The following is a 24839-nucleotide window of genomic DNA, read 5'->3' as shown; positions in this document are numbered from 1 at the left end:
GATTTTGTTGACGAATACCTACCGTTGCCGCTTTCATGCCGGTGTTTTATATATTGCGTATACATTATCATTGATTGTGATTCTTTAAACGCATAAAATAAATTAATAGATGAATAAATGTGTATACATTTTCTCTGCGTATGTATTTCAATACAGTAGTTTCAGGTATCGGATTTCATCCGGGGATATCTAACGCTTGTTTATGATTGCTGAATAAACTGCGCAGTTGAATTTGTTAGGCGGACCTGATTTGTAATATGAATAAAAAATTTATAAAACGTTAAACATATTTTAATGTTTATAGCCAATGTGAGATGATAAAGGAAGGATTTATTAAGCAGGTAAGACTATTTATTTTCGTATATCATTTGGAGAGAAGAAACTTTATTTACATATTTAACTAAATAATATTTATGTTTATGAAGGATAAGATATATCCCTATACATTATTCAATTCTAAAATAATGTTCAACAGTTACAAATTCTCAATTTTGTTATTGCAATTTATAAATATGTCATTATACCAAAGTTTCAATTTGACTGCCTCGATATCCTGGAGCTTCCGCCTCCAGTGTTAGAGGTAGTTGGTGCGAACTCCGGGCTAGCTAATGTTAATTGATAAATGATAAATGCTAATTGTCAAAATCTTGTACAGTCTGTGTTGTTCAAAGACAATCGATCCTCCAGTACTTTCAGTCCTATGATTGTTTCAAAGATACAGATGGAGAGGTAAATGTTACTTTGACACAATTAAGTACCACAATACTTTCTTTAACGGATCTCATTGTTCGCTGATGTTGATATTAATTGTTTATTATAAGATGATGGGAATTTAGATATTTTAGAAATGAAAGCTGTCACTGAATCCTTTTTGGTAGATATTAATGCATGGCACATTTTAATGCGACTTGTGTATAGCCACACAGACTTTGATTTTGACTGGAAAGTATTCGGATACAGTGCTGTTATCCTTAAGCTCAAGCGTTGTAGCCATTGTAGATATAAGATAGATGCAAGCACAAATATTATTGGTAGCTGAAGTTAATTCATTTTGCTTGGCACGAAGCCCGCTAGGTAGCAGGTAATTATCACTAAGTAGCTATTGGCTCATAGATCTAACACGGCCAGGCATTTATCTCCTGCTGTTAATACACTGGCTGTACAATACAAAGCTTCTTGTTAAATAATGATAGTTATGACATTTTTAAATTTTCTTAAACAAACGGATCTGCAATTTTTATACCACGCATTATAGTATCATATTTAACTTGTCACTAAATTGTAAACAATTGCATTGAATAGACTGTCTTGACAAAAATATAAGTCGGCAGAACAAGCTAATGAAGATCTATCTGCTGGATGTAATTATACAGATATAGCTCTATTTATCCTTTATATGATTTTTAAACTTAAACAAAAAGCCGAATAATGCAATCAGTACTAGACGCATGATTGCTTACGTGATCAGATAAATTCAACTATGCATTTGAATGAATGAGATTCCATTCTAAATAGTTTTGTAGGTAAAATAGCAATAGAAAAAAGCTTGCTTTTTGTCAGATGTAAAATATCATATAGCTAATGTTGGTTTTGCGAAGAGCCGTTCAGGTACTTTGGTATACTCACGGTGTATACCCATATCGGATCCCTCTCTGTAGAAAATAGGAAAACGGATCCCTCTCTGTTCGCGCACAGGACACTCTCTGTGCTAAACAATGAACTCCAACGTCAATATACTCGGACAATCATCGTCCTAAAAACACTTCTTTTTTTGTGCATAAAAACATATGGCCCATGGAATGGCGTAGCTATAATACTATTGCTTTTTCATTGTTACATTTGTTTTATCAGTTCATACAAGTCCAAATGAAGATGAATGTAGCCGGAGGTACTGGCTTGCATGAACACCTTTTTTTCTGTTTTTGAAACTTATATACGAATTTCCTTGAAAATAGCAAATATCAAGAACCTTAGATGTGAAGCCGTTGATCCTATCTTATTTGTAATTACACAATATGTGGATATTTTCGTCATATTTCCTTAAAAATACCATACTTTCGATTTCGTTAATGCACGGGATCCCTCTCAGTCGGCTCAGTTTTGCCCAACAGCCTCCCTCTTGACTTTCTACACACGGCACGGGAAGCCTCTCGGACACAATTATTTTTCTATCGGCACAGGTGCCCTCTCAATCTAACATCAATGTTAAAGTTATGAAATTATGTTCGTATTTAAAAGCAAAACAATAATTATAGGTTATTACCTATGCACAAGTTTTGCAGTGGAAATAGATAGTACGACTTTAAGAGCGCAATAGTTACTTGAAGTGTAACTCTGGGTATTTGTTCATCCTATTAATTTGATAATTATATTATAGAATAACTGTGTAATTCAAAAACTTTTTTCTTCCAAGTAGTCTCTATTACTCCTTATTTTATTCCCTCTAATATAAGCTTACACACCAAATATACCCAGAAACCGGATGCTGAAACGAATATTTTTAACCGTTAGCCTGCTAAATGTCTAAAATGAACTGGTCCATCATTCAGTTCGGACAATACAATTTATTATTCGAAGGGATGTTCACTGAAAACTTACTGACTGAATAGCAAACAGTGTAAAAAAACAAAGACAAATATCAAACAGGGAATGCCACGCACCAAAAACGCAGCCTCCTCAAAACGAAACCCACAGCACGCAGACGCGTGCACCACACACACACACACACACACACACACACACACACACACACACACACACAGCCAACACATTAGGACAAAACGAACAAACAAAAGAACACACACACACACACACACACACACACACAGCCTACACATAGGACAAAACGAACAAACAAAGGAACACAGTGGGGCACCGCCTTGGAACGGTCAGTGGCAAAAACACCACTGGGGAGCTTAAACCGGTTTATGGTGCGCACCCAACCTCACTCTTACCCCCACCATGTTCCAAAGACAAGGGACAGTGTAAATAAAAGTAATCCCCTCTAGGTGAATCTCTTACACACGTAAAGGAAACAAAAAGGCATGGCATGTAAAACACAAAAATGCTCGTGTATAAATATATAAAAAGCAAACCTTAAGAACCAAAAACGTATGTACTCAATGCCTTTTCAGAAGACAGAGCAACAAGAGAAACACCCTTAAGGGCCCGACGAAACAGGCCAGAAGACAAATATCAAAACAGTTCAGTCCTGGTAGGATTTATAAACTGCTTATCATAGAGCCCCCCCCCCCCCCCCTCTTCCGTTAGACACAATCAAAGAGGGAAGTGAGTCAAACTGTAAACGGGTTGAACACTAAACATGCGGTATGTCTCAAAACAGTTGGGTCGTAACCTCTTTTAATAAAACGTTTTATAATTTTACCAAATACATTTGGAAAATTACCATGACCCAATATCTTACGAAGATTGTAAACCACATGCCCATAAAAAACGGGTTTAGAAATACCTTCTCGCAGAAGTGTCTTTAAATTACTATTGAATTTTAAAACTAAATCAGAATTACGATAGTAAAATTTAGCAAAATATTTACGCAATTTGTAATAACGGTAGCCTTGCTGAAGAAGTTTACTTGTAATATATTGATTACGTTCATTGAAATGTTTGACATGACTACACGCTCTGGCAAACCGAATTAATTGAGAAATATATACCCCATAAGATGTAGCCTGAGGTAAATCCCCATCCAAATGGGGAAAATTTACAATACTAATATTAAAATCATCCCTCTTGTCATAAATTTTGGTATGTATAATATTGTCATAAATAGAGAGATGTAAATCTAAAAATGAAGCATCAGTATCCGAATTGTTAGTTTTAATTAACTGAAGCTCCCTAGGATAAATGAAACCCACCAAATGACCAAAAAACGGATTATCCATATTAAGAATATCATCCAGATAGCGTGATGTATTATTAAATGCAGTTATAATATCTGCCTGCGTATCTCGAGAAAGGCTCAACATAAAGTCTCTTTCATAACAATACAAAAACAAATCTGCGACAAGGGGTGCACAATTTGTTCCCATGGGAATACCAACAACTTGTCTAAACACTGCATTCCCAAACCTGATGTAAATGTTGTTCAATAAAAAGGAAAGGGCTCTACAAACTTCGTCACAGGTCCACATTGTATAATGTTTAATAATATTGCTAGTAAAAAAAGCTTTATCAAAATTGCAAGCGAGAAATGTAGCATTCTCTCTGGCAAAAGTCTTTTGAATTAGGGCAGTTAATTTGTCATTTATTAAGTTATGTGGTAAAGTGGTATACAAAGTAGAAAAATCGTATGTACTGACTGTAGAAACCTTGTAATTATTAATTTTAAACTTATTCAGGATTTCGCCAGAATTTTTAATCGACCAAAATAAGTGTTTACCAGAGTTTTCGTATACTTTATCGCAGTATCTTTCCACGTGGGCTTTCACAGCAGTTAGACATGATGTTAATAGTTTTGAAATATTTGTAGTTGTACAAGAGCTTGAATTAGCGATGAAGCGAGCTTTATATGGTTGTTTATGCAATTTAGGAATCCAGTACATTGTCGGTAGTTTAATTTGTTGATCGTCTATACGAACTTTTAAATTAGAAACTTCAGTGATGTGATCAGTGACCAAATTATTTTCAACAGAAGGACTCGATGTATAAGTTTTAGTGCTATTTAGTTCGTTTTGTAAAACATTAATATAATGTAGGCGTCAGAACCATGATCAGCCGACACGGATGTGCAGGCTGATCTTTGTCTGCACTGGTTGCAAAGGCAAAATCACTTGCCGCCAGTAGGCTAAAGGTTAAACCACTCTTTGATAAATACCATTAACTGTATGTTTACAGTGCAAATAGGAGACGCTTGCAGGAAGAATGAATTTCATTGCAGTACTGCAGTGTAGTTTTACTCGTCCCATTTCTAAGAAATAGTAGACTTTCATGAGAAACTTTAATTTGAGGAAGTGTCATAATGTAGTTATACATATTATATGAAATCAGGGGCACTTCCACAAAGGTGCGAAAATATTTTACTGGTAATCAATCTCGATTTTGTAGGCATTATTTATTTCGCCAACACCACGGTAGTTTAATGTAGTATAACACTCAAGACAGTGTCGCAGCGTATTAATAAATATTCACAAAATAGCATATATACTGCTACAGTGACTTTTAACTAATATTATTAACTGTATCTTTTATCTATATATACACACCAATAGACTATTGCATCAAACAAGAAATCACAATTGTGCCGCAGTGTAATTATACCAATAACATACAATGGACATAACAACCGTTTTACATAAAAAGATACCGCAGTGTAAAAACAGACTATACTTTTGGCAAGTCCTTCTACATTGTATTTGCAATAACGAAAAAATACGATTTTTACCCAAATACTGCATTATGTACCATGGAAATTAGCATCCCAAATTATGGTACGTATTAGTCGTCTACGATAGCCTGCCTGCAAAACAGTAGTGGTAATGGAGAACCCCAAAAATATAGTCGCATTTGGCGGCTCGGTTAGCGCGTCGGTGTGCGATAGCGGTAGTCGAAAGGGTATCCGACACCTCTTCGTTGTGCCGTTTATTGGACTTTTTGCCTTTCGTTTTCTGAATTTTGGGACATTCTTCTATATCTTGATGGAAACCTATCTTTCTAGGCGTTTAAGTTAAAGTCGGTGCACTCATTTGCAAGTCGCACATTAGACTCAAATTTTCAAGCTTTCTATCAAAAGAGTTTTTATTTCAAACCATCAAAGGGCCGCGTAATACTGCAAAAATGTATACGTAACACATCGGGCATGTACCGAGAATTGTACACCATTTTCAAAGTATGCGTCCGAAATTGCTTGAAGCACAAGTTTGCAGCAAAAAAGAGCACGATACATTGTATAGTCCTATTTGGAAATTTACAAAATTATTTGTGAAACACCCAGAAGCAACTTGTAATAACATTCTGCATAATTAAAGTTGTTTGCCTTATATAAGGGTTAATGTTTTAGTTTGATCATAATGATTAAAATAAATTAGTAAAAGACAAGCACGTTCAAATATCTAAGCATGCAAATGGCCATTTCATACCTTCAATAACATCGAAAATTTGAAATCTACGACGCTGAAATGCTGAAGCTTGCGTGGCTTATACATCGAACTAATGCATGCACATTATTTTGATTTTAGAGAAATGGACACGCAGTAAAGTGCAAAATTGTCTGAGAATAAAATAGATACTTATCTTTCCATCAGTTTTAACAGTTAAACGCTAAAGAAAACGGTTTGAGTTACTTCACGAAGTGCAAAAACCTGTAGAAGTATGGCGGGTCTTGGTAAATGCACAAGATTTTCGTCTTTATTAAAGGAAATTGGAAAGTAAAAAAAAAAAAAAAAATCAGTATGTCTTAATGCACGTGTTTTCTTGTACTTTTTGTTGTTGTTGTTTTTAAAGAACGAGGCAGAACGAAATGCAGTAATGATGTAATACTATAATTGTTGTGTTCTTCCAAATATTAAAGTCCTAACTACATTTTGTTTCAGGTTCTCTTCCCGCTCTGTAATGTAAAATGTAAACACTGAAATACATAACATGTATACACCTTTTAAAACTGAATGCATGAGTGATGTTTAAGCTGAACAACACTATCTGTAACATTCACCGACAATGCTTGCAGTATCCCATGGTATTTGAAATACGGTTCACTTGAGGATACTTGTTTCTATTGTAGAGCATTTACTTTACGTTTTAATTCATGTTAAAATTGCATTTGTACTATTATGAATTCATTTCGAAGACATTAATTCTAGATTCTAGTCTGTTTAAGACTAATGTAAAATGGTAATGTTGAGACTTTGCAATTCTGTTTGTAAGAGGTCGTCACCTATTTTTTTGCTATCGTTGCGACCTTGCAAAATTTATGTTGCTTACATAAATTCATTTGTAAATAGTCAGATTTATTTGCAAATAGCTATGATGGCTTTTGCACATAAAACTCAGATTTTCAGTTATGAAAACGTAGACTAAATGCTTATTACAAGTAAAAAATGAATCAGCAAGGTTGTACGGGCGGCACCGTAACAATTGTTGTGAATATGTCGTCTCGTGTTATCGTAAACTTGACTTACTGGTATGTTGGAACATAAAATACAATGCAAAATATCCAGATAATGCGTCATATACTTGTAAAATAGAATGTTAAATAAGAATCATCAAATTTATGAAGTCTAAGGGGATATTCATTTATCTGATTTCTTTCATGACGGTTGGTCAAATAATTATATTGTGGAAAAAAAGTTACAAATATTACTAAATGTTTTAAATCGTGTTCTCATTTATCACCTTATGTTCAAATCATGTATGAACGACTTACATCACTCTTTTTCATTTGTGTTCAAGGAATCTTTTAATAAAAGGAAGCCAGTGCGAGGAGCGTGAGGGCTGTTACCCTACCCTGATAGACTCAAACAAAACTAGTTTACTTTGTTACGCCCTGAACTTCCAAACGATCTTCGTATAAATTTGATTAAATAGAAAAAGGAAAACCAAAGGTCATCCAACACGAAATAAAAGAAAACATTGTAGGCTAGGTTTGATTGAATATGTTCATTCAGGGTAGTGGATCTGCAAGCTACCGTCTTCGCTCTTATGTCCCGGGCTGGACAAAACTCAGCATTTAAAAACCAATGCTATGAATGATAAAAAATATCTATATTTTACCAATTTTCGACAAGGTCGTGCAATTAATACGACTATGCTATCATTAATATACGTATAGGATTTATTTATGTCGCAATGTACATCGTAATTTTGAGGTCCAGTCTTGGTAACTGGCAACAAATATTTACGCAGCACCTGTAAAACGTGGTAGAAATTATGCTTTTAAATAACAGTTCCTGCTGTAATTACAATTCGACCGTCTCAGGGACTATCTATTTCATGTTTCAGATGTGGACCATGGTGCACATGTAATGACTGAACTCTACAAGAACAAACCTATTCAGTAAACAATGCCAAACACCGATAAGATAAAAAGTAAGCCATACAGAAACTGGGTTAGAGGAGCCCTTGGTTTGTTCCATCTACAAAAAGGTCTCTATCCCTTCACAGACCGTATTGTTAAAGCGGAACATGCGAGAATTGTTCAACATCTGCCGCCATGCACATATTGTGCTATAGAAAACATTCTCCCAGCACATGCAACAAGTGGAAAAGGCTGTATTCAGAAGAATAAAGGAAAGTGTAACTGTAGAAAGAGGACAAACAGGAACTGCCCAACATGTAGCAAGATCTATGACGATATAGTACAACAACACCGTTTCAAGGAGCCGCATTGGGTGACCGATTGTTCTACATGGTACAATGACCATTGGCAGTTTGCAAAATGTTTCTTGACAACCACAACCAAACGATCAAACAATACTGCTGCCGACACGGATGCATCTGGTTTACTCAGCATTATCATTAATGGCGAGTTCTTCCAGTCAGAACTTCACTACAGCATTGATCCATATAATGGTACTGATATTTTTAGTCAGGTAGGAATACGTTATATTATCACCTATTATTAAGTCAGTTGCATAACCTTGTTAACTTACATATTCCTTCTTTCAACAAGAAATTGATTTATGTAAGCTTTTGACTGGCATATTTTGTCATCAAACTGAAATAAGTTCACATTTAAGACAGTAGTTTGAAGAGAGTATTGTTACAGCTGTCAAAGGATGTTTTCAAATCCATAAAATCATTTCCTTTACATGTATTGTATTAATAACTTTTCTAAGGGCGTTAGAATAAAATGTAAAAGACTGATTTAATTTATTCTTTACTAATATATAACTTTTAACATAAATGATTGAAAACAATGGTATCATCATTATGTAATTTCAAAGGTATCTGTATAAATTTAATCCCAGCTAATATTTTAGTGTTACTCTTCAATGAATTACAAATTTAAAGATTGACTGAAATTCAACCGAATTAACTGTCTGATGTGTAATTATGGTCGAGATTTTGTCAACTGGTTATAGACGGATATCTAGCTTTGTGGATTCTGTAAAAAAGAATGGTTGAGGTATTGATCATTGAGAGAATAAAATGACGCCAAATCTGACATTAAAAACCCGTATGCCATCCGGTTTATTACTACACGACTGGTAGAAGTCCGGCCTAATTTTACAACTTATGAGCATGCTATATTGCAAATTAACAATGCCATCTTTTAGGTTATCCCCTGACTCACCAGGTTCTTCCCAAACCCGTCATTGAAAAGCCTCCGGTTCATTACAACTCGACTGGATGAACAATACCATTTTGTAGGTTAACCTCTGATCACCAGGTTCATCGTACACTTGCTTTGCTATTTAATAACACGGTTTTAACTATCTTGCGATTTAATTACTGCGTATCTAAACTCTGAACTGTGGTTAATCAGACGATAAATAACGCAGTAGCCTTGACATGACTATTTGATACACAAATTAATATCGGAATTTTATAGTATGAATGATCTTTATTATTGTCAAAGAGTGTGAGAGGGTGTGATATAAGATAAAATACATAGCTATGTCCTGTGACATAAATACAGAGAACTTAATTGCTTTCATTGTACAGGTGCGAGAGATAAGGAATGAAATTCTACACAACTCTGAACAAGACTTGATGGATCAAGATTTGACCAGATATTTACAATCAATGATAGCAGTATTAGAAGACAAGAAAGTACTTAGGATTGATCCAGCAGCGCAAGCAGCAGCTAAAAAATTAAAAGAGGTATGTTGACAAAATTGTCGAAGTAATTATATCCTGGGTAAATCTTCTCTGTGAAAGGCTCACCTTTTTAGCTCGTCAGATTTTTGAACATTTTCTACGAGATATTGTCGTATCACTTGATCGTCGGATTCGGCTCGCTCTCAGCGTTGGTTAAATGTTTTTGTTTAGGTCCGCCTTTTCTCAAAAACTATAAGAGCTGCAGCTTTGAAACTTTGCACACATGTTTATCATCACTAGGTTACTTAGTAGGCCAAGGAACATAACTCTGATATGCATTTTGTAAAAAGTGGCCCTTTTAACAAAGACATTTTAAGTTTCTTTGTTAAAATTCTTGTTTGGGTCCACCTTTTCTCAAAAATTATAAGAAGTACAACTTTGAAACTTTGCACACTTGTTTATAATTATTAGGTGACTATGTATACCAACACCAATAACTTTGAAACAAGTATATGTTTTGTCAAAATTATGGTATTTGTTTTTTGTATTTATGTTGTTGTTGTTTGAAAAGGTTCTTTGTGTTTTTGTAAGACAAAAATAATCAAATTTATTAAAATTATTGAAAACGTCCTTTGAAACATTTATGTTTGAATACAGAAAACAAATGAATAGTTCATTGGTTACGTGATGTCAACCTCGTAAACGAGTCTTGTTACTAACAACTAAAAGACAAACAGACAAAAACAATACATAACGGATATCATAACACATCGCTTAATGTATAAAACATGTTTGTATGGAATGCCGGTACTGTCTTTTGTAATCATCAAAATCTAATGCATATATGTTACTAGTATTATGTAACGTAACCGCATTCTTTACATATTTATATTGTATCGTTATAACTTGTATTTTTTACTTTGACATTTTTGTTTTATTTATTATGTATATATATTTTAATCTCAAGTCATAATCTTGTCATTATGTGCATGCATTTTAATAATATGTTCATACCTTTCATATACTGGTAGTGCCCGATATATTACATAATGACATGTATCAATTTTATCATGTGATAAATCATTATGATTTGTGTATCTTTTATAATATTATGTCCTTAATTTTTTGTATTTTATTCCTCATAAACTATGTGCAAACTGTTTTATGTAGTTTAAACATAATTATAATGTAGTGGCTATTTAAAGCAAGATTATAGTTTTCCTCGACACTGGGAAATAAAAGCACTAGCATGAGATAGAGAAAAACAGTGTCTGCTGTCGTCGACGCGACTGACCAAATTGCTTCAGTCAATAAATTTGTTAGGGCTGATAAATATTTTTTAGAAAAATAAGATAACCTTTGACTGTACTATGATTAAAACATTTCGCGGGAAACTTGGTACCTACACCACACAATAGAACCAAATTGTACTAGATTTTCATAATTGCAAAAAGCAGTGTCATCGGTCCATAATTCTGCATTAAAACCAGCATGACACCCAAAAAATCGTTGAAGTAGTTTTATAATGGGGACATATTTGATTGTATTACGATGGCTCAAGCTTTTGATATTTGTCTTTCCTAAGATGTATTTAAAATAACTTTAAATTGGTATTTTCTAAATGAAGTAATTAGTTATTACTGCTGTAAAGGGGCTCAAACTAGCGTTTATCCTATAAGCATTTTATCTGGTACTGAAGATTTTGTATTTGTTTTTTAGGGTATACTTTTTCATACAAATTTAGTCACATGAACATTCCTGTGTCATTATGTAAGACAAAGGCCAGGGAATATTGGAACTGTAGAACCAGTCGAATTGACAAAACGTCGTGTATGAACACACCGACACTATCCCTCAGACATTGATTGGAATTAATTCAGTGTTCATTGTATCATTAATTCTTTAGACGATTTTTAACTCCTACTGCAAGTTTGTGATAACATTCAGACTTTAACAAATGTATTTCGTGATTTAATTTTACAGCTTCTCAAAGATGAATTAATCATTACAATGAGTGAAGAAGCCAATGTAATTCAAACTGCACTAGAGGCCATCAAAGCAGCTAAAGAACAGTCTGAAAAGAGTATTAGAGTACTAACAGAGGAGATTCGTTTCTTTACGGAAACAGATATCGCACTTTACTTCAAAAATAGACGCTGCAAAGGAACGGGCAGTGGAAAAGGTGACATCTGTAGTGTCCGCAGCGAAACCGGATCTAAGTGAACTTAAACATGGACTTTCAGACCATGAAAATGTATGTATGTAGTTATACGTTTCATGATTACCTACCATTAAACATGGACGTTTTATTGTTTGCATACTAAATCATAACAATTGACAACCACTTAGTTATTTGGTATAATGTGCAACAATTGTTCGAATATGTTAACCATCATCATTTATGAGAAAAGTTACCACCTATATGTATATGCTACTAAATATCTACTACACTTGAGGAAGTGAATGAATTACTTTTAATTTATATATTCAAATGAATTAATTTCAGAGATTAAGAGCAGTTGAAGCAGAACAAAAAGAATTGCAAAGGAAGGTGAGTAAATTGGAACAACATGTTGCAAAACTGAAGATTGCTGAAGAAAAGCATCAGACGAGGATTGCATACCTAAAACAAAAACAAAGTAATTGTACATTGTTCAACAGTTTACCTGTATTATTTGTCATATCATTTAAACGGAAAAAGGCGGAAAATGTGCTTATTTAAACTTATTATTTATCTTAATATACCGGTATATAAAAACTGGAATACGATATCATATGACATAATTATTGCAAAGACAGACACCTGCGAATATAATTGCTGAAAAAAATTACCAGGGGTGTTTTGTTTCTTCTGTACTATCCGTATCAATTAACGTTTTCAAATATTACTTGCTTATTTAGACTATTTACATTAAAAAGTTGGAATAAGCCCAATTTCATAAATTCAACGAAATGTAGGTGACACATAACGAAGTGTAAATCTGTATTTCACAAAAAAAGTTCCTTATAAAGTGCCATGAAAAATAGTCAAAATCAATTATATCTCTTATTTTTGAACGCGTCTGATCTGTTTTACGACGTCACTGAATCAGCAATCTTTAGACATGAATGTCTGAGCCATTGTGGTTAACGTTGTAGTGTAACTGTGATTAAGGAAAGTAGCATTACTTTTGTATATCCATCCTTGTTCTACTTTCCCCTTTAACCTCCTCCCCACCCCACTTTCTACCACTTATCCCCTCCTCCCCCCCCCCCCCCACCTCTATCTATATTTTAAATAACATTTAAATGTCCTCGTTAGATTTTGAACCAACCCGTCTGTAATATTTCCCCGTTACATCTTCTGTTTTTTGTGGGCCTACTTCGCAAATGAGTGGCTCTGAGGCTGTGTTTTTAGTGCTCTTTGCTTCCGAGAAATCTACCCTTACCTAATTTCTTTTAAGATGATTTGCTCTCCATGCTAGAAATTTCGAAAACAAGGATATACCCCTAAAAGGAAATTCTTATGTCACCCCATACATGAAAGGCAGATAACTCTTATTGATTTTGGGGTTGCCCCATCAATGGGCAATGGTCAAGGTCAAAGGGGCAAAAATCCGTCACACATAATTTTCAATCAATATGTGGAGAATCATTTGACCTAGATCTTTCAAATTTCATATGATTACAGGGGTTACGGAGTAATGACTCCTATTGTTTTAGGGGTCATTCCAATCAAAGAGCAGTGTCATGAACATGGGGAACAGAATGCTAGTAACTTGAAACCAATTGACGAAGAATGTTGAAACGTTATAGGTCGACTGGACATGCAGAGCAAATTACCCGTATTGATCATGGGGTCACTCCATCAAAAGTTAAGGACACGGAAGCCTGAAAATAAAAATGATCCGATTAATATCTTGAGAAGCATACAATTCAGAATGTTAACACTTTATAGGATGACCGGACATGCAGTGTATATGATCATTATTATTTATTTTGGAGTAACCATATCAAAAGTCAAGGTCACACGAGCTAGAATACTGAAACCGGTCTCTATCAATAATTTGACAACTGATTGACCCAGAACCTTCACTGGATTGTAGAATATGCAGAATAGATGACCCCTATTGTTTTCGGTCAAATTCAAGAATTACTTTGTCTGGAGCAGTTCTTGTTCATGCATGGTAGGATTTTAATGTAACTTGGCAAAAATGTTCACCATCATGAGGCGCCCTTGTTTTTAGAATTTCTTCCCTTCGTTTTCATTATATATAGTTTATATTGTAACCTATTTATTAGTGTTCGTATAGAAAAATCAAGACCACGGGTACAACATGCATGTTACATCTAATGTTCAGGTGTATTTTGACCTTTGTTTACCTGATAAAGAGTTTTGTGTGGTGTGAACTTATTTTTTTTTCTAGGATTAACTTCCCTTTGTTGTTATCATAAATAACTTATATTATAACAGTTTCTATAATTGACCAAAATTATATGAAAACACAGGTGCTAGTGTAAAGAATTTTGCTATGATGGGCATTATATTGTGACATTCTTGCAAGCTTGTTTATATTTACTACATAGTGATGCTATGAAACAATCAACAACTTTATAACATATTAATTAATTAATTATAGCGTACAATATTGTTTATACATCATTGACAGATATCAGTTCATTATGTTATTCAGTAGTAGAGAAAATAGTATAAAATCTTTTAAAATAAGTATTGTGGTGTACAATTTGTACACAGATTTAAAACCCAGGTGTTTAACTTATTTCGATCGATCTCTTTAACTCAGTATTGAACAATATTCATTTACAGGTCTCCAAAAACACCTGGTGAATGTATATCAGGAAAAAAGTGTAAAGACATCGATTTCTCCTCTAAAGACGCAACATGATCACGTCGACATCCGTGACGTTTATGCATCTCCTAGAATGGTGGTCGAAGAAAATAAAGACAACAAGGACGAAAACACTGTTGAAGCTGGAAAATTGGGCATTACTTGATATGTTAGATATGTTAGATCTAGTGATGGGCCCTCTCTGGTCACTTATAATGATGTGATTCATATCGGCTGTTAAAGATAAAAAAAATAGGTATTAAATCAAATTTGCTGCCGTGAATTGTATAATTTTTATATTGAAATTCGTCATCCGGATACCCACCAGACGTTCCAAGAAAAAAAAATTCCCGGGGGAGCTTGCCCCCGAACCACCCTAGCAATCGTGCGTATTCTCAAAATAGGCCCAGTTACGCCCTTGTACATGTCAAGTGTCCTGGATCGTCTGGGAGTCTCACGGATGTTTTGTCTATTTCCCGGACATACGGAAATCAATCATTTCTCCCGGAAATCCAACATTCCAAGCTAATGATTTCCTATATCAAACTAAATCCCTAATGCACCTGTCAATAATTTGCCCGCCCAGGGGGGCGACGGGCTGACCCAGGGGAATTTGACATTTCAGAAACTTTGTTGTCTAAATCCCCACCCTAGAGACAACCTTTTTTGTCTAAATCCCCACCCTAGAGCCTGGTTGGTACATCAAATGCCGCAGGGGTAGAGGCCTTAAACTTAATGACCACCAACTACGTAAAAGGTAGATTTAAATATATATGAACTTATTCAATTCATTAAGGTGTTATGAGAAAACAAAGAAAAAATCAGTAAAAAGATAGGCAATAATTATTTGGAAAATATAGTGATTCCAGAGTAATGGGCATTTTAAGTAAGGTAGGTATAGTCCCAATGAATATATATATATTTAGAATTTCAGTATAATAAAAACGATAATATATTCAAATGATTAAACTTAGGAAAAAACTTAAACCTTATGAAATGGGTATTTTCAAGTACATAAGGGCATAATTCTGAAAATAATGCATATAATTTATGGTAGCGTTAGTCAAACTGAATACACATACCTAGTTTCAGCTGAATATCTTTGATTGTATAAGCTATAACTTTCCTAGAAAAATCGAGCAACAAAATACAATGTACACATAGTAACCTAGTTTCTGCCCCCACATGACCAAGTTTCTACAGGATGGTAAGACCATTTAGAAAAACATTCTGACCAAGTTTAATTAAGATTGAACCATATGTGTGTAAACACTGAAAATTAAGGACACACTACTCGCACACTCGCAACAACATGTGTAGACATTGACCAAACAGTTTTGAACTTGGTTGAGATTTCAGACATACATTCTGAGCCAGGTTGGCTCGTGACTAGAAATCCTAATTTCAATGATTGTTTATATTCAATTGTAATAGAATAAATTGAAGGTGACTGACTTTATCATCAGTCCAGATTAATCATCAGTACCAGTAGTAATAATAATATTCTAATATCTATTTTTAATCACCTTTTAGTCACCTTCAATCACAGGTGCCCGTCCAGTCTTGATGTTCATATGGGTGCCACCCCCTCCCCAAACCCCTCAAAAAAGAGTTAAAACACTGTTTTAATCCTAAAACGAAAAAAAGAGAAGATTTTTCCCTATATAGATGGAAAAGGTGCTTACAAGTGCCGTAACGCTATGGACGTTTGCTACAACACGCCGTGGAACAAACAAAATGTCCGGTTCAGTAACAGTTGAGGCTACCTTGCTGCAATGTACACATCATGCATTTATAGAAATATATCTTGTTCTGCCTAGTAAACAGCCTTTAATAACTTACATTTAAATTCAAACTAGCCATATTGTCTAAACACTTGCAAAATAACAGTGACGATCGGCCATTTTGTTTCAAAACGAAAGTAGAAAACCTATTCCGTTGTTGGCGTCTTAGAATTCAAATGTAAGTTATTTAAGGTTGTTTACCAGGTAGAATAGGATTATTTACTGTTTTCTAAATGTCCGATGTGTAAATGGCAGCAGGGTAGCTTGCACTGGTACTGGACTGGACATTTTGGTTGTTCCACAGCGTATCCTAGTAACCTCCATAGTGTTGCGGCAATACTTTTAAGCACCTTTTCAATGTAAGAGCAGGGCCCTCGCCGGCTTCGTAAAAGTGGTCCGGCTTTCGGCGTCCCGTGAGTGCTGAAAACAGGAGAGAGGGATCTCCCCTTCCCTATCCTCTCTCTTCTCTTAACGGAGGTTCCGGGGTTCTCCCTCAAGAAAAATCAAGATTTGGGATGCAAATAAGTGCGTTTTTCTTGCATATTTAAAGCATTTTCTGTTAAAATTTTCAATCAATTTCATGATTTTTTTCAAGGATAACTTTCCAACATTGGCCAGTTTTAGCAAATCGCTATAAATCTGGATGTATTGTTTTCTAGTTGAGATGTATGTCGGCATTTCGTTTGATCAAAGCAGTTTTTAAGATAAATTATCATATTTTGAAATATTACGAAATGGCGTCCCGCGAGTGCCGAAGGAAGGAGAGGGTTTGGAAGCACGAGAGGTGGATCCCCATCCCAACCATATCATTATTTTAAAGGGGGTTCGGGGTTCTCCCCCCCCCCCCCCCCCCCCCCCAAACACACACACACACACTCCTCGAGAAAAATTTTACATTTGGGATGCCAGTAAGTGCGTTTTTCGTGCATCTCGAAAGCATTTTCTGTTAAAATTTTCAATCAATTTCATGATATTTTTCAAGGATAGCTTTCCAACATTGGTCAATTTTAGCAAATCGCTATAAATGTTGATGTATTGTTTTCTAGTTGAGATGTATGTCTGCATTTCGTTTGATTAAAAGCAATTTTATAAGATAAATAATCATATTTTGAAATATTACCAAATGGCGTCCCGCGAGTGCCGAAAGAAGGAGTGGGTTGGGGAGCACGAGAAGTGGATCCCCACTCCAACCCTATCATTATTTTAAGAGGGGTTCGGGGTTCTTCCCCCCCCCCCCCCCCCCCCCCCCCCCCCCCCCCCCCCCCCCCCCCCCCCCCCGAGAAAATTTTTACATTTGGGATGCCAGTGTGTGCGTTTTTCGTGCATCTCGAAGGCAGTTTCTGTTAAGATTTTAAGTCAATTTCATGTTATTTTTCAAGGATAACTTTCCAACATTTGGCCAATTTTAGTAAATCGCTATAAATGTTGATGTACTGTTTTAAAGTTGAGATGTATGTCGGCATTTCGTTTGATTAAAAGCAATTTTTTTAAGATAAATAACCATATTTTGAAATATTACCAAATGGCGTCCCGCGAGAGGGTGTGGGAGCGTGAGAGGTGGATCCCCACCCCAACCCTATCATTATTTTAAGGGGGGGTGGGGTTCGCAGGGATTCCATTTGACCCGGGACCCCGGGTCCGGTCCCGGGAGATTTTCAAAAGACGCTCAAAGGACCCGACATGATACTTGCCTGTGCGTCCTTCGGGACCCGGGGGAATTTTCCTTTTGATAATCCTTTCTCTAATCATTCATTTCCTTCAGTAAAACTATTTCCACGATAGACACGTGTATTCAAAATAAACACTCGCGGTCATGCCCTCCTGCCTTTGATCTTCTGCTAAATCCCGCCCTTTCTCCTGTAGACACGCCTCGCTGATTTTTTTATCAGGAAGTTACGTCACGGCGAGTGCACATAGGTTAGAAGAATCAATGAAGTGTTGAAATTAATTGATAAGTCAAGTCAAGTCAAGTCAAAAACCTTTTATTTCACTCATTTCATGAATACATGAATAAATGAGGTGAGATTTTTTAACAATATATTGGAGGCTCATAAGAAAATAATAGTACAATTCAATTCTAACAAAATATGATGAGTTTTCACAATAACGCCTTTCATATCTAGATGTCATATGTCAGTATTACAATATATCAAATAAATATATAAATAAATAAATGATGCCCCCATTCGGGCATCGGAGAGTCATAAAATGTACAGAGATGAAAATACAAAAGATCATTTATCTTAGCTGTGACAATATAATTTTAACAAATTTGCACAATTTCAAAAACTCTTTTTTATTTCCAGCATTTATGAGTTGTTCCAATTTAAATACATTTGGATTTCTGAAGAAATATGGTTTGATAAATTCTTTTCGTTCATTTGAAAACAGGTTACACTCGAAAAGGTAATGAAACTCGTCTCCTAACATATTTTCACAGTTGTTGCATGTTCTTTGGTTTAATGGTAATCTTGTCCAATTTCCTGTTTCTACAGGTAACCTATGGTTTCTCGTGCGAAATTTTATGATAGAATGCAATAGAGACTTTGGGGTATTGGATAGATATTTTTCTTGACCAAATGAAGTTTTGAATAATCTATAGAATGTGCTATTGCTAGAATTTTCAACTAACGAGTACCATGCGTTTATAAATAAATCCTTTAGTTTGTAATTAACTGCCATTTTAAGCTATTTGCTATTTGTGAATGTTTGTTGATCCCATATATTATTAAAACCGCACTTGATTAAAATTGATTGAACAGCATACAGCCACGGACATTTTTTCTTAAAAGATTCATGGTTATAATTTCTGCTAATAGCATACATATTTTCATAGATAATGTAGGAGAGTTTGGTTGGAAAATTATCATTTTCATTGTTGACAATTCTTGACCAAAAAGATATCATTTTTTCTTCTATATCGATATTTATAGGCATGCAACCTGTCTCGCCATATACCATGTAACCCGGTGTTGACCTTTTAAGTTTTAGAACGTACTTTAGAAATTTCAACTGTACTCGTTCGATTACTTCATTATTTCCTGTTCCCCAAATTTCAGCACCATATAATAAAATAGGCTTGATTGTTTTATTAAATAAGTCAATTTGGAGATCTACTGGGAGATCAAGGCGATGTGAATTTCTAATCAAGCTGTACATAGCTCGTGTTGCATGAGATGCAATATGAGATTTATACTTATTAAAAGAGCCATTTCTGCTAGATATTTATATTCGTTTACTATTTCCATACGTTCATTTTTAAAAAGGAAATTACAGTTAGGTTGACGTCCTCTAGAGAAAATTATTATTCTAGACTTTGAAGTATTTACTGTCAGTTTCCACTGGTCACAATATTGGGCATAAAGGTCTAAAGCTTTCTGCAGGCCTGTTTCTGATTCTGATAATATTACAGTGTCACCAGCATAGAGTAATATAAAATTCTTTAAAAAGTCACGTAGTGCACCGTTTTGAAAGCTTGGAATAGTAACACCGCTTTCAAAGTTATTTTGAAGAAAGAAATCATTGAGATCATTTAGATATAATGAAAACAAAGGAGGTGACAAGTTCTCTCCTTGACGAACGCCGACATTGCATGTAAAAAATTGCGAACATTCAGAATTTACTCTAACGCACGATTTTATGTTTTGGTACATATTTTGGATTAATTTCAAACCTTTACCGTTAATATTAAGATTCAAAAGTTTTTGCCAAAGTCCGTTTCGCCATACAGTATCAAACGCTTGTTTAAGACCAATAAAGACAGAACAATTTTCCCCTGTTAGCGCTTTGGTACTAAATTAAATGATGGAGTATTAACATGTTATCAGATGAGTACTGATCCGGTGTACTGTCAAAAAAGGCGCCAATTATTAAATTATCGTAAGCAGCTGATTACCGAGCATGTGAAAAGTGTCCTGCAAGATTTTTTCATGTTAACTTTAAATTAGACGATTTTTTAGTGATCATATCGTAATTTCAACAAGAAACTTCACAAATTTTGATGAATTTCGAAAGCAGAAATAAGGAGGCAGTAAACAGTTTTCTGAGCTTCTCGGCCTAGAGTCGCTTACCTAACTTTCAAAGCCTCATACAAAAGTCTGTAACCACACACCTGAAATAAAGATATTGCAACATTAATATCACTGTATGTCTATCGTTACAAACCATCTGCAATACATCTCTAATATCTAGATTTCTGTTTACAAGACCTGAATTTTGTGCTCTCCCGGTCGCGGAAACTGATGACGAAATAAGCTAAATTTGCCAATTTTCAAATCGCTGCAGAAAATTCCATGCAAATGATAGCCCCAACTGCTACACTGTTCCATACTCCAGTAACACTGTAAAATCTGAAAATAAGCTCAAATATATGTGCCATCCGTACCGTTTTTGCACTATTCCAGTTTTCCTGAGGCCCCTGCTAAAATGACAACCCAACTTTAAGCTAGCTTAGAGGAAGCTTGTATACGCTCCTGCAAGTCATTACGTCATACTATCAAGATCAAGGCTACTCAACGGATTTTCTTTAAATAAGTGAAACTCAATTCTAGCCGCTGAAACTTCAATTCTAGCAATTGTTATTATTTAGAAGTTCAAATATTATGCACTTCATTCCGTAAATTGCCGCTTATTTGTAAATTTGACCCTGGCCAATCTGGCACTTACAGTTAAAATCTGTTTACTGCCTCTTAAGTTTAGAATGATCGTTCACGAATCTAATTACACCCGATGAGTTTTGATAAATATTAGTTTACAATATCAGACTATATGACCTGAAACTGACATTTTTATTATGCTGTAACATGATCTTGGGTTTATTGTTTTCTTAGGTGAAGATCTATATATGTATTACTAAATAAAAAAATATAGTCAATTACGTGTTGGGACAGGACTCCTGTATTTTGGAAAAGGACCCTTCAAAATTTGGGCCCAAGGGTCCTGGGACTCTTGGGTTTTCAGGTCTAGTAGAACCCCTGTTCGGGGTTGTGTCCCCGAGAAAATTTTTACATTTGGGATGCCAGTAGGTGCGTTTTTCGTGCATCTCGAAAGCAGTTTCTGTTAAGATTTTCTGTCAATTTCATGTTATTTTTCAAGGATAACTTTCCAACATTTGGCCAATTTTAGCAGACTGCTATAAATGTTGATGTATTTATATTAGCTGATATGTATGTCGTCATTTTTTAAGATAAATAATCATATCTGAAAGTAATAATTAGAAGAAATTAGCTTTCGGTAAGTTTCGTTTTAAACACAGTTGATTTCAATTTTTTAAACATATGGGTTGTTTTTTATTTAAACAATTATTATAGATTATAAAAGAAATCGTCCTTTATATCATACTGGATGAAAGATCCATTAGGAAATTGTTTAGTTATGATTAAACCAGTCAAGCAGGATTGATAAATTTGATACAGAAAGTGTCAAAGTTGTTTTCACACCTTCGGACTTTCATGACCGATACCACTCTTGGTGCATTACCAACTTTTAGTAACATCTCTAAACCGATAATCTACAAATATATATCAAATCTTACTTGACACAACTTACATACTATAAAATGATTTATTAACAATACTTTTGGCAATTATTTTCTGTCTATGTCTTAAGTAGTTTATAGCTCGGCTGGGTCGGCATCCATGTCGGTGTCCTGATTTGGTTAAGTTTTTTTGTTTTTTTTTTACCTTAAATGTAGCTTGTGGCCATTAATTGAAACTTCACTTATTTATGCAATGTGATAAACTGACTTACACTGCACAGGTTCTATAACTCTCTTTTGCTTTTTGCAAAATTATCCCACTTTATCAACTTAATATTTTTTTTTATTTTTTTTTTTTGGGGGTGGGGGGGGGTTATAAGTAAGCTGATATCTGAGTAGGAATGGATCGAAACTTCACGCAATTGTCCATGTAATGAGCTGATATGCATTGTGCAGGTTCCTTAACCCTGTTCTGGAATTTTACAGGTTATGCCCCTTTACTGACTTTAATTTTCATTCAGTTGACACGGCTGTCGAATAGTTGAGCGTTGCTGTCCTCTGACAGCGCTTATTAACTTTATTTGGTCACATATAGATTCAAAATTTCCATATAACATCTTAGACACAAAATTTCCCTACAGTAATTATCTGCACCTAGCCACAGATAGATTCACAGTTTCCTCATGCTTCTTAATTTTATACTTCTTTAATTTTATGTAAGTAACCTTTTGAAGGTATATCTGCATATAAAGATTTTAATAGTTTTATGTTGGTGACTTAGTCATCTTAATAGATATTAGGTTTTAGAATATGTAAATGTGTATTGATCAAAGTGTCTCTTATATTTCTGTATAGAAAGGCATACGTGTTTTTTTTTTTTAAATATTGTAATATTATAATGTTTTACCATGCTATACGTATGAAGAGACGTAAATAAACTATTTGACTTGACTTGATAAAGCGGGACAGATCTACCTACCATAAAAATCAATAAAACCAATAATCCAATATCATCGCTACCGGACGGATTCGTTGATTTCCGTATTAATTGTTGTTGTTGTAGTACCACTGGGGAAAATCGATAATTAACAGCTTTGGTCATTATCTGATGCATTTACAGGCGGTCGGTTTGCTAAACGATATACTTGAATGAAGTTTTAATAATAATTAAAGTGAAAATCGGAACAAGTCGAAAATTTATATAATACTTTATTGTCAAATCAAAAGTAATATTTAAGAATATGAATATGCTATCTAAAATATTTAGAAATCGTTACATTTTATACAACGAACACATAGATTCACTTTATTTTTAATACATAAAACATCATGCTAATATATATCTATGTGCAGAAAAGAAATATTTACGGACAAGAAACTGTCTGCAAATAAAATAAATATTCATGAATATGAATATGTTATCTAAAATATTTAGAAAGCGTATATACTTCCTCTATACGCGCTTTCTTTCACATATTATGAACATTAGAATATGAGCTTTTGTTTCTAAAATATTTTCAAAATTCCAAATCACTAACGCTTTTCGATTTTCATCGTAAAAGGTAGTAAAACAGCAAATTCTCATGCATTTCCGTAACATAAAGTTTGCCAGTAAATTAAGTTTTGAAGCCTTCATAAGAAATATAGCATTTTTTCCCAAGATATCTAAAATGTTTTTTTTTGTTGTCGAACGATCTGGAGGCCAGCCGCTTTACAGAAAAAGAAGTATAGAAATAAGACTTATACTTTTAAAAGGACACGATTGATTCTTCCTTTGCGATCAGTGTAGATCATGATCAGTCTGCACGGCAGTAACTTTTTAGTATGCACCCTTTTCATAATTAATAGTACTGTCCAAATTGAAATATAGACCAGTTCATTATTGTAAGTTAGCATGGTAAGTATTAAGTTTCTTATATCATGCCTAAATAGAAACTTATTATCATATTTGCGTGACTTGAATAAATACTGCTGACAAATACTACTACCATAGTATACTTTAACTATAAATATATTGTTACAGGAAAAAATCAACATTAAATAACAATAACTTCATCAATATCTCAATTTTAGAATAGCAGACTCAACTGAGTAATAACTTAAGTTGTTTTTTTTTTCGTGATATTTGGGCCAAGATCTTTACTCAGTAAATATTTACGGAACAACTCTATTAACGATGTGAATTCTAAACTTCATACTGTCATGCGATTCATGAAATAAGGGTAAAAATCGTAAAAACAAAGTTCCGGAAAGAAAGGGAAAATACTATATTAAAACAGAAGAAAGTGAAATATATTACAACGAAAAACCATAAAACCATAAAAATACCTATCGCTTGTAGTAATTGGGGTAACATATCTTTATGACCCGGCTTGAAACAACACTGAACGGATATTGTTTACCCCTAGGCAATATTGTAATACACAATAATAGTCAAAGGGTAATTTTAAGATTTTTGTTACAATTAAACTATTTTATGCTTGATGTGATTATGTGCAAATCTTGGGACTAAAACATATAATAGATATCGCAATTTTTAAAACGAATGATTAAAGAATGTACCAAAAACATGCATTAATGTAAGAATACAGAATAATATATACAAAGGAGGTTCGGAAAGAAGGAGAATTATCAGTTCATCAAGGCTATCTTTCAAATTACAGTTTGATCATATTATGAATAATAGAAAATGATTTTTTTTGTTTCAAAATTATTAAAAAATCCCATAAGAAGAAAAAAAAGATGTCCGCGTCGGAGATCGGACCCGGACCGCCGCGGCAATAAAAATGTCACCAGCGGCAAAAAATAATTTAGGTATCTGGAAATTAATCATCGCTGTATTTCTTAAAAATGCTTTGAAACTCAATTACTGACAGACAATATTTTACGGAAACACATGAGAATTAGTTGCTTTAAGTATTTTTTGCGATGAAAATTAAAAGCATTTGTATATTTTATAAATGCGAATTGAACACTAAATCCTCCATAGCATTATTTTAAACGACAGCAGATCTAGGTTTCGGCGTTTCTGACTTC

At 34.3% G+C, this 24839-nt stretch overlaps 1 protein-coding gene across 1 annotated transcript; it reads left to right on the top strand.

Annotated features, from left to right (window-relative positions):
* Positions 1-204: 204 nt before the first annotated feature.
* Positions 205-15278, top strand: LOC123531708 (uncharacterized). Its single transcript, XM_045312902.2, has 6 exons — positions 205-341; positions 7954-8543; positions 9619-9777; positions 11698-11968; positions 12221-12353; positions 14522-15278. The coding sequence occupies exons 2-4, from the start codon at positions 8016-8018 to the stop codon at positions 11935-11937; spliced, it is 927 nt and encodes a 308-aa protein (XP_045168837.2). The 5' UTR covers positions 205-341; positions 7954-8015; the 3' UTR covers positions 11938-11968; positions 12221-12353; positions 14522-15278.
* The last annotated feature ends 9561 nt before the right edge of the window (positions 15279-24839 follow it).

This window comes from Mercenaria mercenaria, chromosome 11 (genome assembly GCF_021730395.1).
Source record: "Mercenaria mercenaria strain notata chromosome 11, MADL_Memer_1, whole genome shotgun sequence".
Taxonomy (NCBI): Eukaryota; Metazoa; Mollusca; class Bivalvia; order Venerida; family Veneridae; genus Mercenaria; species Mercenaria mercenaria.
This window is presented reverse-complemented; position numbering and strand designations above follow the sequence as displayed.

What these genes read in the sequence shown, in the direction of transcription:
- LOC123531708 (XM_045312902.2), top strand. Translation starts at nt 8,016, where the DNA reads ATGCCAAACACCGATAAGATAAAAAGTAAGCCATACAGAAACTGGGTT. An exon ending in GTACTGATATTTTTAGTCAG is followed by an intron (nt 8,544 to 9,618) that starts GTAGGAATACGT and finishes TTCATTGTACAG; the next exon opens with GTGCGAGAGATAAGGAATGA. An exon ending in CAGCTAAAAAATTAAAAGAG is followed by an intron (nt 9,778 to 11,697) that starts GTATGTTGACAA and finishes TTAATTTTACAG; the next exon opens with CTTCTCAAAGATGAATTAAT.